This window comes from Balaenoptera musculus, chromosome 7 (assembly GCF_009873245.2).
Source record: "Balaenoptera musculus isolate JJ_BM4_2016_0621 chromosome 7, mBalMus1.pri.v3, whole genome shotgun sequence".
Classification (NCBI taxonomy): Eukaryota; Metazoa; Chordata; class Mammalia; order Artiodactyla; family Balaenopteridae; genus Balaenoptera; species Balaenoptera musculus.
In genome coordinates, this window is record NC_045791.1 from 14927353 (window position 1) to 14944095 (window position 16743).

A 16743-nucleotide genomic window follows, 5' to 3' on the forward strand; every position below is an offset into this window, starting at 1 on the left:
GAATGGGGGAAAATATTTGCAAATTATATGACTGATAAGGGGTTAATATCCAAAATATATTTACTGTATATTTGCCTTTACCAATGAGTTTTTTCCTTTCATAATATTCACGTTTCTGGTTGTGGCCTTTTCTTTTTCACTTAGAGTAGTCCCATTAACACCTCTTGTAAAGCTGGTTTGTTGGTGCTGAACTCAACTTTTGCTTGTCTGTAAAACTTTTGATCTCTCCTTCAAATCCGAGTGAAAGTGTTGCTGGGTAGTTTCCTTGGTTGTAGGTTTTTCACTTTCATTACTTTAAATATACTGTGCCACCCTTCTGGCCTGAAGAGTTTCTGCTGAAAAGTTAGCTAATAGCCTAATGGGAGTTGCCTGGTAGGTAACTTGCTCTTTTCCCTTGCTGCTTTTAATATTCCTCTCTTTATCTTTAACTTCTGCCATTTTAATTTCAATGTGTCTTGGTGTGGTTCTCTTTGGGTTGATCCTGTTTGAGACTCTCTGTGCTTCCTGGACCTGAGTGTCTGCTTCCCTTCCCAGGTTAGGGAAGTTTTAAGCTATTATGTCCTCAAATACATTCTTTGCCACTTTCTCTATCTCTTCTCCTTCTAGAACCCCTATAACATCAATGTTACTATGCTTGATATTGTCCCAGAGGACTCTTAAGCTGTCCTTATTTCTTTTTTTTCTTTTTTCTGTTCATCATTCGTGATTTCCACTACTCTGTCTTCTAACTCACTGATCCATTCCTCTGCATCATTTAAGCTACCGTTTATTCCTTCTAGTGTTTTTTTGTTTGTTTGTTTGTTTTGTTTTGTTTCAGTACTGCATTCTTCATCTCTATTTGGTTCTTCTTTATATTTTCTAACTCTTTGTTAAAAACTTATAACTTCTCACTCTGCTCATCAATTCTTCTCTCAAGTTCATTGATTATCTTTATTGTTATTACCTTGAACTCTATCTGTTAGATCACTTATCTCCATCCACTTCACTTAGTTCTTATGGGGTTTTACCTTGTTCCTTTGTTTGGAACATGTTCCTCTGTTACCTTACTTTGCTTAATTTGCTGTTTCTATTTCTTGTATGTTGGTTAGGTTTCTCAATCTTGGAGAAGTGGTCTTTTGTAGGAGACATCCTGTGCATCTCAGCACCATATTCCCCTCTGGTCACCAGAGCTATATGCTCTAGGGATGCCCCTATGTGGGCTGTGTGGGTTCTTCTGCTGTGGAGGGCTAACTACTGTGGACAGAGTCTGATAAGTGTGGCTGGCTCCTGGTTTGGTTGGTTGTCAGGCCCTGCCTTGTGTGGAGATTGCCAGCCACTGGTTGGTGGGGCCAGGTCACAAGGCAGCTGGCTGTGGAACCCCTGGGGGCCCCAGTGCTAGTGCTGGCACACTCTGGGGCAGAGCTAGGTTCTGGGGTGGATGGTTTTGGGGCTCGGATCTTGGAGTTAGTGTTGGCCTGCTGGTGGGTTAGGCCGGTTCCTTACATGGCTGGCTGCAGGTTCTAGGGTATACCAAAGCTGGTGCTGGCTCACTGGAGAGTGGGGATATATAACAAGGCAGAGGAGTACAAGGTGCTCACCCACCAGTGGGTAAAGTTAGGTTCTGGGGCTAGTGCCATCCTGCTGGCAGGCAGAGCTGGGTCCTAGGTCCAGGAGTCCCAGAGTTGGTGTTAGACTGCTGGTGAATGAGGCTGGTCCCAAGGCTAGAGCTGGCTGGCTGGTGGGTGTGGCCAGGGCCCAGGGGGTTCTGGGGATCATTCCTGCCCACTGGTGGATGGAGGTGGTTCCCAGGGTCTCTGGCTGCAGGGCCCTGGAGGTCCTGGGTCTAGTGCCTGCGTACTGGTGTGTGGGTCTCGGTCCTGGACCCTCTGGTGGACACGGCCATGTCCAGGGGGAGGTATGGGCTCAGGGGGTCTTAAGGCAGCCTGTCTGCTGGTATGTGGGGCTGTGTCCCTGCCCAGCTGGTTGCTTGGCCTGATTCCAGTACTGGTGCCTACAGGCTGGAAGAGGGGGTGGTGGCAGGGCTGGGTCCTGACTTTAATAAGCAGGAGGGAGGATTCCAAAATATTCCTTGACAGCATCAGTTTCCACATGGGAGAAGGAGCTCCCCAAAATGGCTGCTCCCAGTATTTATATCCTCAGGGTGAGCTCCAGTTACCTCCTGCCTCTCCAGGAGCTACTCCAAGATCGGCAGGTAGGTCTGACCCAGAGTTCTTTCAAACTACTGCTTCTGCCCTGGGTCCCACAGTGTGTGAGACTGTGTGTGCACCCTTTAAGAGTGGAGTTTCTATTTCCCACAGTCCTCTGGATCACCTGAAAATAAGCCCCTCTGGCCTTCAAAGCCATACATTTTGGGGGCTTCATTTCTTGCTCTGGTACCCCGGCTGGGGAGCCCAATATGGGACTCAGACCCCTTGCTCCTTGGGGAGAACCTCTGCAGTTGTAATTATTTTCTCATTTGTGGATCACTCTCCCAGAGGTATGGGTCTTGAATGTACCATAACTCTGCCCACACCCCCAGCTGTCTTGTTGTGATTCGTTCTTTATTATATCTTTAGTTGTGGAAGATCTTTTCTGGTAGATTCCGATCTTTCTTATCAATAGTTGTTCTGTAAATAGTTGTAATTTTGGTATGCCCGTGAGAGGAGGTGAGTTCAGGGTCTTCCTACTCTGCCATCGTTGTATGCCCTGTCTGAGGCCAGATTTTTAACATATAAATCCTCCATGATTATAGCCAGCATGTGAAACACCTGGGTGGTCAGAAAACCCTGATAACCTTTCTTTATTTCAAATTTTAAGAGGTGAAATTTTGGTTGTCTTTATCCAAAAAATAATTGCTTGTGCCATTCTATTTTTTTTTCAACACGCAGCTCTTTCCTCAAACATAAATGAGAAAATAAGCTCCTTGATATCTTGGTGGTAAAAAGGTTTTTATCTATCCCCCAGCCCAAATATTCAGTGGCAGAATAAGTGAAATTTAAATAAACAAAAATACTGCAATGGCAGCCTGCCACGACTGGCCCCAAGTTTTCTACCGATCTGTGCATTCTTACTAAAAAAACAGTAAAACCCACGACACGCCCGAGGATCTTAACATCCCAATCAGAGATCGAACCTGTGCCCCCTGCAGTTGAAGCATGGAGTCTTAACCATTCGACCACCAGGGAAGTCCCTAAATTTCAGCTCTATTGAGCTGTGTGGCTGACAGGGTCTTGGTGCTCTGGCCAGGAGTCAGGGCTGAGACTATGAGGTGGGAGAGCCGAGTTCTGGACACCAGACCACCAGAGACCAATATCAATTGGCGAGAGCCCTCCCAGAGATCTACATCTCAAGGCTAAGGCCCAGCTCCACTCAACGACGAGCAAGTTCCAGTGCTGGACACCCCATGCCAAACAGCTAGCAAGACAGGAACACAACCCCATCCATTAGCAGGGAGGCTGCCTAAAATCATAATAAGTTCACAGACACCCCAAAACACACCACCAGACGTGGACCTGCCCACCAGACAGACAAGATTCATTCACCAGAACACAGGTACCACTCCCCTCCATCAGGAAGCCTACACAACCCACTGAGCCAACCTTACCCACTGGGGGCAGACACCAAAAACAACGGGAACTACGAACCTGCAGTATGCGAAAAGGAGGCCACAAAAACAGTAAGTTCAGCAAAATGAGAAGACAGAGAAATACAGAGCAGATGAAGAAGCAAGGTAAAAACCCACCAGACCAAACAAATGAAGAGGAAATAGGCAGTCTACCTGAAAAAGAATTCAGAGTAACGATGGTAAAGATGATCCAAAATCGTGGAAACAGAATGGAGAAAATACAAGAAACGTTTAACAAGGACCTAGAAGAACTAAAGAGCAAACAAATAATGATGAACAACACAATAAATGGAATTAAAATTTCTCTAGAAGGAATCAATAGCAGAATAACTGAGGCAGAAGAATGGATAAATGACCTGGAAGATAAAATAGTGGAAATAATTACCACAGAGCACAATAAAGAAAAAAGAATGAAAAGAATAGAGGACAGCCTCAGAGACCTCTGGAACAACATTAAACGCACCAACATTCGAAATATAGGGGTCCCAGAAGAAGAAGAGGAAAAGAAAGGGACTGAGAAAATATTTGAAGAGATTATAGTTGAAAACTTCCCTAATATGGGAAAGGATAGGTCAATCAAGTCCAGGAAGCACAAAGGGTCCCATACCGGATAAAACCGAGGAGAAACATGCAAGACACATATTAATCAAACTATCAAAAATTAAATACTAAGAAAAAATACTAAAAGCGGCAAGGGAAAAGCAACAAATAACATAAAAGGGAATCCACATAAGGTTAACAGCTGATCTAGCAGAAGAAAGCCTGCAAGCCAGAGGGAGTAGCAGGACCTATTTAAAGTGATGAAAGGGAAAAACCTACAACGAAGATTACTCTACCCAGCAAGGATCTTATTCAGATTTGACAGAGAAATTAAAACCTTTACAGACAACGAAAAAATAAGAGAATTCAGAACCACAAATTTACAACAAACGCTAAAGGAACTTCTCTAGGCAGGAAACACAAGAGAAGGAAAAGACCTACAGTAACAAACCCAAAACTATTAAGAAAATGGTAATAGGAACACACATATCAATAATTACCTTAAATGTAAATGTATTAAATGCTCCAACCAAAAGACATAGACAGGCTGAATGGATAAAAAAACAAGACCTATATATATGCTGTCTACAAGAGACCCATTTCAGACCTAGGAACACATACAGACTGAAAGTGAGGGGATGGAAAAAGATATTCCATGCAAATGGAAATCAAAAGAAAGCTGGAGTAGCAATTCTCATATCAGAAAAAATATTTTAAAATAAAGACTTACAAGAGACAAAGAAGGACACTACATAATGATCAAGGGATCAATCCAAGAAGAAGATATAACAATTGTAAATATTTATGCACCCAACAGAGGAGCACCTCAATACATAAGGCAAATGCTGACAGACATAAAAGGGGAAATCGACAGTAACACAATCATAGTAGGGGACTTTAACACTCCACTTTTACCAACGGACAGATCATCCAAAATGAAAATAAATAAGCAAACACAAGCTTTAAATGACACATTAAACAAGATGGACTCAATTGGTATTTATAGGACATTCCATCCAAAAACTACAGAATACACTTTCTTCTTAAGAGCTCAAGGAACATTCTCCAGGATAGACGATATTGTGGGTCACAAATCAAGCCTTGGTAAATTTAAGAAAATTGAAATCGTATCAAGTATCTTTTCCAACCACAATGCTATGAGACTAGATATCAATTACAGGAAAAACACTGTAAAAAATACAAACACATGGAGCCTAAACAATACACTACTAAATAACCAAGAGATCACTGAATAAATCAAATAGGAAATCAAAAAATACCTAGAAAGAAATGACAATGAAACAGGACGGTCCAAAACCTATGGGATGCAGCGAAAGTAGTTCTAAGAGGGAAGTTTATAGCAATACATCCTATTTCAAGAAACAAGAACAATCTCAGATAAACAACCTAACCTTACACCTAAAGCAATTAGAGAAAGAACAACAAAAAAAAAACCCCAAAGTTAGCAGAAGGAAAGAAATCGTAAAGATCAGATCAGAAATAAATGAAAAAGAAATGAAGGAAACGATAGTAAAGAACAACAGAACTAAAATCTGGTTCTTTGAGAAGATAAACAAAATTGATAAACCATTAGCCAGCCTCATCAAGATAAAAAGGGAGAAGACTCAACTCAGCAGAATTAGAAATGAAAAAGGAGAAGTAACAACTGACACTGCAGAAATACAAAATGATCATGAGAGATTACTACAAGCAACTTTATGCCAATCAAATGGACAACCTGGAAGGAATGGACAAATTCTTAGAAGAGCACAACCTTCTGACACTGAACCAGGAAGAAATAGAAAATAAGAAACAACCAATCACAAGCACTGAAATTGAAACTGTAATTAAATATCTTCCAACAAACGAAAGCCCAGAACCAGATGGCTTCACAGGCAAATTCTATAAAACATTTAGAGAAGAGCTAACACCTATCCTTCTGAAACTCTTCCAAAATAAAGCAGAGGAATGAACATGCCCATACTCATTCTACGAGGCCACCATCCCCCTGGTACCAAAACCAGACAAAGATGTCACAAAGAAAGAAAACTACAGGCCATTATTAGTGATGAACATAGATGTAAAAATCCTCAACAAAATACTAGCAAACAGAATCCAACAGCACATTAAAAGGATCATACACCATGATCAAGTGGGGTTTATCCCAGGAATGCAAGGATTCTTCAATATATGCAAATCAATCACTGTGATAAACCATATTAACAAACTGAAGGAGAAAAACCATATGATAATCTCAATAGATACAGAAAAAGCTTTTGACAATATTCAACACCATTTATGATAAAAACCTTCCAGAAAGTAAGCATAGAGGGAACTTACCTCAACATAATAAAGGCCATATATGCCAAACCCACAGCCAACATTGTTCTCAATGGTGAAAAACTGAAACCATTTCCACTAAGATCAGGAACAAAACAAGGTTGCCCGCTCTCACCGCTATTATTCAACAAACTTTTGGAAGTTTTAGCCACAGCAATCAGAGAAGAAAAAGAAATAAAAGGAATCCAAATCAGAGAAGAAGTAAAACGGTCACTGTTTGCAGATGACATGACACTATAAATGGCAAACCCTAAAGATGCTACCAGAAAACTACTAGAGCTAATCAATTAATTTGGGAAAGTGGCAGGATACAAAATTAATGCACAGAAATCTCTTTCATTCCTGTACACTAATGATGAAAACTCTGAAAGAGAAATTGAGGAAACACTCCCATTTACCATTGCAACAAAAAGAATAAAATACCTAGGAATAAACCTACCTAAGGAGACAAAAGACCTGTATGCAGAAAACTACAAGACACTGATGGAAGAAATTAAAGATGATACAAACAGATGGAGCAATATACCATGTTCTCAGATTGAAAGATTCAACGTTGTGAAAATGACCATACTACCCAAAGCAATCTAAAGATTCATCGCAATCCCTATCAAACTACCACTGGCATTTTTCACAGAACTAGAACAAAAAATTTCACAATTTGTATGGAAAAACAAAGGACCCCAAATAGCCAAAGCAATCTTGAGAAAGAAAAACGGAGCTGGAGGAATCAGGCTCCTGGACTTCAGACTATACTACAAAGCTACAGAAATCAAGACAGTATGGTACTGGCAGAAAAAGAGAAACATAGATCAATGGAACAGGATAGAAAGCCTAGAGATAAACCCATGCACATATGGTCACCTTATCTTTGATAAAGGAGATCAGAATATACAATGGAAAAAAGACAGTCTCTTCAATAAGTGGTGTTGGGAAAACTGGACAGCTACATGTAAAAGAATGAAATTAGAACAGTCCCTAACACCATATACAAAAATAAACTTGAAATGGATTAAATACCTAAATGTAAGGCCAGACATATAAAACTCCTAGAGGAAAACATAGGCAGAACACTCTATGACATAAATCACAGCAAGATCCTTTTTGACCCACCTCCTAGAGAAATGGAAATTAAAACAAAAATAAACAAATGAGACCTAATGAAACTTAAAAGTTTTGCAAAGCAAAAGAAACCATAAACAAGATGAAAAGACAACCCTCAGAATGGGAGAAAATACTTGTAAAAAAAGCAACTGACAAAGGATTAATCTCCAAAATATTAAAGCAGCTCATGCAGCTCAATATAAAAACAACAAACAACCTAATCCAAAAATGGGCAGAAGACCTAAATAGTAATTTCTCCAAAGAAGATATACAGATTGCCAACAAACACATGAAAGGATGCTCAAAATCACTAATCATTACAGAAATGCAAATCAAAACTACAATTAGGTATTACCTGACACCAGTCAGAATGGCCATCATCAAAAAACCTACAAATAATAAATGCTGCAGAGGGTGTGGAGAAAAGGGAACCCTCTTGCACTGTTGGTGGGAATGTTAATTGATACAGCCACTATGGAGAACAGTATGGAGGTTCCTTAAAAAAGTAAAAATAGAACTACCATATGACCCAGCAATCCCACTACTGGGCATATACCCTGAGAAAACCATAATTCAAAAAGAGTCATGTACCACAATGTTCACTGCAGCACTATTTACAATAGCCAGGACATGGAAGCAACCTATGTGTCCATCGACAGATGAATGGATAAAGATGATGTGGCACATATATACAATGGAATATTACTCAGCCATAAAAAGAAGCAAAATTGAGTTATTTGTAGTGAGGTGGATGGACCTAGAGTCTGTCATACAGAGTGAAGTAAGTCAGAAAAAGAAAAACAAATACCGTATGGTAACATATATATATGGAATGTAAAAAAAAAAAAAAGGTTCTGAAGAACCTAGGAGCAAGACAGGAATAAAGACGCAAATGTAGAGAATGGACTTGAGGACACATGGAGGGGGAAGGGTAAGCTGGGACGAAGTTAGAGAGTGGCATTGACATATATACACTACCAAATGTAAAACAGATAGCTAGTGAGAAGCAGCCGCACAGCACAGGGAGATCAGCTCCATGCTTTGTGACCACCTAGAGGGGTGGGATAGGGAGGGTGGGAGGGAGATGCAAGAGGGAGGGGATATGGGGATATATGTATACGTATAGCTGATTCACTTTGTTATACAGCAAAAACTAACACAATATTGTAAAGCAACTATACTCCAATAAAGATGTTAAAAAAAAAATACTGCAGTGGTATGCAAATCAACTGATGCTATCTCTATGCATGATAAGTCCATAAATATTCCTTGGTTCTAGTCAAACCTACTATTTTGTAATGACCTATAAATAAATAGTTGGACCAAAACATTTGCAGGTAACATTTCCCTTGAATGTTACCTTGAATTTCCTTTCTCTGCTTTAGGCTATTTTTATAGCATAGTTTTAAAAGCTTGCAGATATTTAGTTTCCCTTTCCATATTAGTACACGAGCTTTTTTTTTTTTTTTAAATCTTAGTAATGTTTAAGCATATAGCTTAGAATCATGTTTCCAATTCCTTTGTAATCTCAGAGATTTGATAGAACTATTTATGAATGCTGGTGTTTTTTGCCAAGACTACTGGTGATATTCAAATTATTTCCAGTAGAAAGAATACAGCTAATACTTAGAAACATTTTCCTCATTATGACACTGTGAATGAGCTTTTGTCTGAAGTAGTTGTGGCTTTATGAGATAACTTTTCCAAACACTTAAAAATGATGAAGAGCAGTTTTGGGGCTAAATCACTCCTTTCATGTAACTCCTCTTCAAAAAGTTATATACGCTTTAATTTTCTCCTTCATTAGAAGTCCACCTATCTTCACTCCAAAAGAATGCCTTAAGACATAAGCCAATTATTTCAGGAAAATTATTTACTTTTGTTTTATTTTTGACAGTCACAGCCAATATTATCATTACTCATAGTGTCTGCTAACCATGATTACATAGCTAAAAGTGCCCACCATTCATATTTAAAATGTATGTAAGCAGAGAAATGACAATGTGATGTTATATTAAGTTTTAAAATAAATTGGCAGTCACTTTTTTTGCAAAATATGTCTTATTATACAATAGGCTATTCTGTTATCACATTTTAAGTAATAATTTTTTTTCTCAATTGCCTTGGTACACTTTACTACAAAGCTTCTTATAGTGATCTAATCCAATTAATTATAATTGTCATTAAAGTACTGCTAACTGCTCAATGAAAAAAAGCTGCGCTATAAATAAAAATTTTATGCTCTGATAAGAGATTTTTTTCCCAAGAGTATGGCCTGAGAGAGAAAGCATATCCAGACTTTAGCTTAGCATGATCTTTAAAACACAAGTGTGTTTAATAATGCTATTTTGGAGTTAGAAGGAGAAAACGATTAAATAAGTTCCTTTGAATTCATCTGGATTCGTGTTAATTTGTATATTTTGTTTGCAGTTCTGAGTTAACTAGTTGGAAACATAAGTCGCATTCCAATCTTTATCCTCACCCTCCTCCACTGAATTCTGATGCCTCTAGGACTTATAAACTGCTTAATTATCTGTGTTGTGAGATAAATGTCTTCAGGGAGCCTACGAATCTTAAAAGATCAGTAAATTAGAATATTTGTTAAATATGACTCGGTGGTAATTAAGAGTCATGGCCAACATAGAAAAGCAGAAATAGACCTCAAAAGGATTTTTTAAAAGATTAAACATACAAGCATAAAGATAAAATGGCATTAATAAGCACATGGAGAGAACTACAATGAGATGGGGTTGGTGTCAAGTATGAAGTACCAACAATAGAATGAAATAATAACCGAAAAGGTTTGTTCTGTTCCTTTTCTGATGTACCAAAGAGACTAAGAAAGCAAGGAATAAATGCTAGGCAAAAAAAAAAAGATAATTAGTGACCAGTAGAAGAACTCATTAACCTGTGTAAGAGGATCATCAGTGTGGAACAGTCACATAACCAGATATTCACGTACTACGTGTCTATTCTTAACTTAAATACTTGACTGCTAAAGGTCTATACCCCCCATCAAAAATGTTACTTTATAATAAAGGAAACAAATACAAAAATTCATTTAATTTTGTTCTCCAAACTAGTTTTATTGAAATTAATTCGCATTGACTTTAATCAGCCAATCATTAGGTGTCATAATTACTGATTCCTGCTTTCTACCTCCTGTCCTATCTCATATGGAGAGCTTCTTTCCCATTGATTTCAGCATCTCTCGATGATTCCTTAGCCTCTTCTCTAGTATCCCAGAGGACCAATCAATTAAGAAATAATAGATACTGCTCTATGCTGTTTGTTAAACTTTTTCAGGAAGGTAAGCATTATCTCCCCCAAGGAAATCCATATTCTAAGAAAGTGAGCAATATGGCTTATATTTCCTTGGCATTCCACAAGTACTATAAATCGTTGCATTCAGAGTATCTGCTCTTCTAATGTCTGTGAATTAACTGATTCATTTAAAAATAGAAATGCCATTATTAGTTAGTTAATAACCTAATTGCTGAAGTACCTCAGCTGGTTGGTTTAATTTAGTCTAACAAATGTATACATATATAATCACTGCATGATTTCAACAACCACTTTTCTCTTATTAAATAAAAACACTAACAACAGAAGTTTTCACTTCATCTCTTCCACCTGGCCACCCTCTTACAAACATGAAGACCAAATGTTTATTCCAAATGTACAAGTAGCAATAAGTACAAAAAGTATCTGATGGTTTGCTTATTCCTTTAATTTGTATAGGAGGTCTTCTGAGGCCTAAGTTCATGTGTTATAACATAAGAACTCATCTAATAGGCAATACATTGAACCTTTGTATAAAACAATGAGCAAATAACTTTAAACTATTTTTCAGTGGTGTTTGATGCTAGATTTTGAACATTTGAAGCAGTTAATTCGTTATCACTTACTCAATAGGTTATCATAGCTAAATCTAACCTTAAGAGGACTGAATTTACCCCAAAGTTCATGTACATTTATGAGAGCAAAATAAATACATTCAGTTATTTGGATCATTGTTAGGCCAAACAATGATTCTGGAGAAGAGAAATGATACTGATAGAATGCTTAATTATAAAAGTAAAGCATATCAACTCCAACTAAAGGCCAGTTTTACAAAGCCTGCTTTCGACTTGATTTCGAAAACCACAATTAGAAACAAGTCAGGAAGAATGAAAAGTAAAGGGGGAGAAAAAGTTATGATGACTTGGGTTAGATTAACCTTTTTTTTTAAATTTTGGCCTTTGTATGGCTAAACTTACATAGAAAATATTGGAATAAATATTCATTCTAAAAAAATATTATTCTTAGAAACACTTATTCATTTACTAAAAAGGATAAATGGGGAGAAAACAGAGCGGATGGTCACATGGGTATTTTCTATCAATAGATCTACTGATTCTAGTAATATCCCAGCATTAACTTTTCACCTGAAAAGCTTTGCAAGTGCTGAAGCTGAAGAAAATGACCATTATGTATACCAAGAGAGCATTCTAAACAATACTGAAATGATTAAAGTAATTAATTATTCATTACTTACAAAAGTTGTGTTTTCCAATAATAATGTAGTAGTATTTGTTTCTATATTCAGTTTAATGACATGTCCGTTCTCGCTTTTATACACCACATCTGTATCTGCAACAGAAAGATATTAACAATTGACAAACACATTGACTCGGTAATATAATGAGTGTAGAGGAGATAATGTGCATAATAAACAGACACATTAGAACAATCACTGTTAGCCTTTAATAACCTGAGCAGATTTCTGTACTTGGCTCTCATTAATCCTCTTCAGGAAGCCCACCCGGCACATGGTCTATTGTGCAATGAAAACAGTGTTAGTGAGAGGGTCACTCAGATTCTTGGTTGAACAAATGAAAAGTAATTAAAACATGGGCAACTGCTGCCCATGCTAAGATGAGAAAGAAGGGACAAAATGCCTCCCATTTCCGAAGCTGTTGCTAATTAGTGATCTAGGTAAACTTTCAACGAGGCTGCCAGTTAAACATAACTCGACACAATTCTGAGACTATCATATGAACCACGTTCATGCGGACTTTTTCACATACCCAGTCCTACCACCGCTCAATTGCCACTCAACCTCTTTCTCCCTTGGGTTTGGAATTGTGCCTCTGGTATTTTGTCTGGATTGTGTGACCACTGGTCAAAATCTCTGAGACTATATGTGTACCATTGTACCCACTTTTTCAGCTTTAAAGAGAATGATGTTTTCAGTGTAAATAATTGCATTTCGTCTGCACAGCTGTTGATTTTAAATATTTTTGAGTTAAATTCAGCCACATTTATCAGGAAATTAACTCATATTAAGAATACCATAGACTGAAAATACCAACCTGAGACAAACTGCCAGAAAGGATATTCAGAAGTTAAAAAAAGAAAGATATCTGTATCTACATAAAAGCTATATAAATAATAGACATATTATACATATATTTATGTGATTAGATAAAAGGGAAGACACCCAAATAAAAGCAGTCTTGAGTGCTTTCTTTCTTTCTTTTTTTTTTTTGATAATGTCCTTTTCAGTTTTACCCAATTCTAAACTTCTCCATGGTATTGCACCCGCCTAACCGCCTGCCCATTCTTGGAAGAAATACTGAGAGGGATTGGACCTACTATTCACAGTAAATGAAGTTATATAATTTACCATTCTCAGAACCTGTCTTCATCTGCATAATAGTGGTAAACAAATACTGCATGGTGGGTTGTGAAATCTATGTGGAAATGTCTGACAGTTTTGGCAGAGCAAGGTTTTCTGACTCATTCTCTAGTTATTTCAATATTATAAATAGTAACACCCAGAAGTTATGATGAGAAGCAATCAATACTAGCAAAAATGAAGTTTGTCTTTCTTCCGTGTTTCATTCAGAAGACTGAGAGTCCAATATGACTCTCCGACTAGAGTCAGGGATGGCACAGAAGGCCAATGGTTCTTCTTGACCTTAGTCACATGGGGACGGTGACATGTTGGAAAGACATGGGCCACAAGGAAAGACAAATAGTGTTTTAAGAAAGGAGAAAAAGAGACAAAGATTTCAAGTTACTATCTGGTTGTACTTAGGTGTACCGCAAGATGGCCCTATGTGAACTTAAAAATAAGGTCTTGTATCACCTACTGAATTTCTTTCATCACCTACAGATAAGTTGGGTTCTTTTTATCATTAACTTTACGTGCTGACCTTTCTAGTGATGTAAGACAAGTAACAGGGTTATGCGCATAATAAATATTTATTTTGATTTCTATTCTTTACCTCTCTTCCCTTTCCTTTCTATCCCAAATATATGATCACAGGCTCAAGAGCAATACTGGTCCCCTGTGTTGCTCAGTTCAGCCTTGCCAGCTGACTCTGGTCTCCTGTCTTCCTGCTCTCCATCAACGCTTGCTTTAATCTATAGTCCAAGCTCAACCGACGCCTCTGTTATTTTTCTTCATTTTCTCAATTCTGGACCACCTCTTGATGTGGACAGACACTGCCATCACAGATTAGCATAAATAACGTGTCTTAACAAACATCCTTAAAATATTTTCACAATAACTTAAGAGAAGGAGGGTTTTCCCCTCCTACTGCACCATGGTAATAAATATAGCAAAAAGCCAATCAGTGACTGGTTCTTTTCCCAGGGGACCAGCACACTGCGGAATTCTAAATAGGGATGAGGATTTAAGGGCTTAGGGAGAAAGAGGAGCCCAGAGAGCATGAAGAGTGATTCTTCTTCAACAGAAGAGATAAAGTAACATACGGCCTTACTGTCTCCCATAGTAAGAGGAAACCCACAGCCGATGATGGATTATATTGGGATAGATGAAGGAAAATTAATTTTTATTTCCCTTAGAATCAAAATAGAAGGAAGTGGAGTTTGTTTGAGAAGATAAAGACTACACTTAATTTTTTTAAAACATCTTTATTGGAGTATAATTGCTTTACAATTGTGTGTTAGTTTCTGCTTTGTAACAAAGTGAATCAGCTATACATGTACATATATCCCCATATCCCCTCCCTCTTGCATCTCCCTCCCTCCCACCCTCCCCATCCCACCCCTCTAGGTGGTCACAAAGCACCGAGCTGATCTCCCTGTGCTATGCAGCTGCTTCCCACTAGCTATTTTACATTTGGTAGTGTCTATATGTCCATGCCACTCTCTCACTTCGTCCCAGCTTACCTTTTCCCCGCCCCACATCCTCAAGTCCATTCTCTATGTCTGCGTCTTTATTCCTGTCCTGCCCCTAGGTTCTTCAGAATCTTTTTTTTTTTTAGATTCCATATATATGTGTTAGCATACGGTATTTGTTTTTCTCTTTCTGACTTACTTCACTCTGTATGACAGACTCTAGGTCCATCCATCTCAATACAAATAACTCAATTTCATTTCTTTTTATGGCTAAGTAATATTCCATTGTATATGTGTGCCACATAATTTTTTTTATGATGCACTTTTTTTAATGTTTTTTTAAAATTGAGGTATAATGTACAATATTATATAAGCTTCAGGTATACAACATAGTGATTCACAGTTTTAAAGGTTATATTCCCTTCATAATTACTATAAAATATTGGCTATATTCCCTGTATTGTACAATATATTCTTGTAGCTTATTTTATAGATAGTAGTTTGCACCTCTTAATCCCCTACCCCTATCTTGCCCCTCCTTCCTTCCCTCTCCTCACTGGTAACCCCTGGTTTGTTCTCTATATTTGTGAGTCTGTTTCTTTTTTGTTATATTCACTAGTTTGTTGTATTTTTTAGATTCCACATATAAGTGGTATCACACAGTATTTTTCTTTCTCTGTCTGACTTATTTCACTTAGCACAATGCTCTCCAAGTCCATCCACGTTGCAGCAAATGGCAAAATTTCATTCTTTTTTCATGGCTAAGTAGTATTCCATTGTATATCCACATACTGTATATCCATGTATATACCACATCTTTATCCCTTCATCTGTTGATGGACATATAGGTTGCTTCCATATCTTGGCAATTGTAAATAATGTTCCTATGAACATTGGGGTACATGTATCTTTTCAAATTGATGTTTTTGGTTTATTCAGATATATACCCAGGAGTGGAATTGCTGAATCATATGGCAGTTCTACTTTCAGTTTTTTTGAGAAACTTCCATACTGTTTTCCACAATGTCTGCACCAATTTACATACCCACCAACAGTGTACAAGGGTTCCCTTTTCTCCACGTCCTCACCAGCATTTGTTATTTATTGACTTTTTGATGATAGCCATTCTGACAGGTGTGAGGTGATATATCACTGTGGTTTTAATTTTCATTTCTCTGATGATTAATGATGTTGAGCATCTTTTCATGTGCCCGTTGGCCATCTGTGTGTCTTCTTTGGAAAAATGTTTATTCAGGTCTTCTACCTATTTTTTAATTGGGTCATTTGTTTTTTTAATATTGAGTTGTATGAGTTCTTTATATGTTTCGGATATTAACCCCTTATCAGTCATATCATTTGCAAAAGTTTTATCCCATTCAGTAGGTTGTCATTTTGTTTTGTCGATGGTTTCCCATGCTGTGCTAAAGCTTCTAGGTTTAATTAGGTCCCATTTGTTTATTTTTGCTTTTGTTTTCTTTGCTTTAGGAGACAGATCCAAAAAATATTGCTGTGATTTACGTCAAAGAGTGTTCTCCTATGTACTTTCCTAGTAGTTTTATGGTGTCATGTTTATGTTTAGGTCTGTAATCCACTTGAGTTTATTTTTGTATATAGTGAAGGAAAATGTTCTAAATTCACTGATTTACATATAGCTGTCCAGTTTTCCCAGCACCACTTATTGAAGAGATTGTCTTTTCTCCATTGTATATTCTTGCCTCCTTTGTCATAGATTAATTGACCATAAGTATGTGGATTTATTTCTGGGCTCTCTATTCTGTTCCACTGATGTCTGTTTTTTGATGATGCACTTCTTTTTAAATTTAATAATCTTAAAGAATGTTTCATGTCAGTACACATGTGTCTACCTCATTCTTTTAACAGTTGCACAGTGTTCTATTCATGAACATGACATAATTCCTTTATCACTCACTTGTTGTTGAATATTTTTCAACATAGAAAATAGTTCCAGTAAAATACTCTTTATTTTTTTAACATCTTTACTGGAGTATAATTGCTTTACAATGGTG

At 37.6% G+C, this 16743-nt stretch overlaps 1 protein-coding gene across 1 annotated transcript in view; it reads right to left on the bottom strand.

Annotated features, from left to right (window-relative positions):
• Positions 1-16743, bottom strand: part of DPP10 (dipeptidyl peptidase like 10) — a 674557-nt gene that overhangs the window by 323761 nt on the left and 334053 nt on the right. Inside the window, 1 exon segment of the mRNA XM_036858000.1 lies at positions 12123-12217. Coding sequence (XP_036713895.1) covers positions 12123-12217 — 95 coding nt within the window.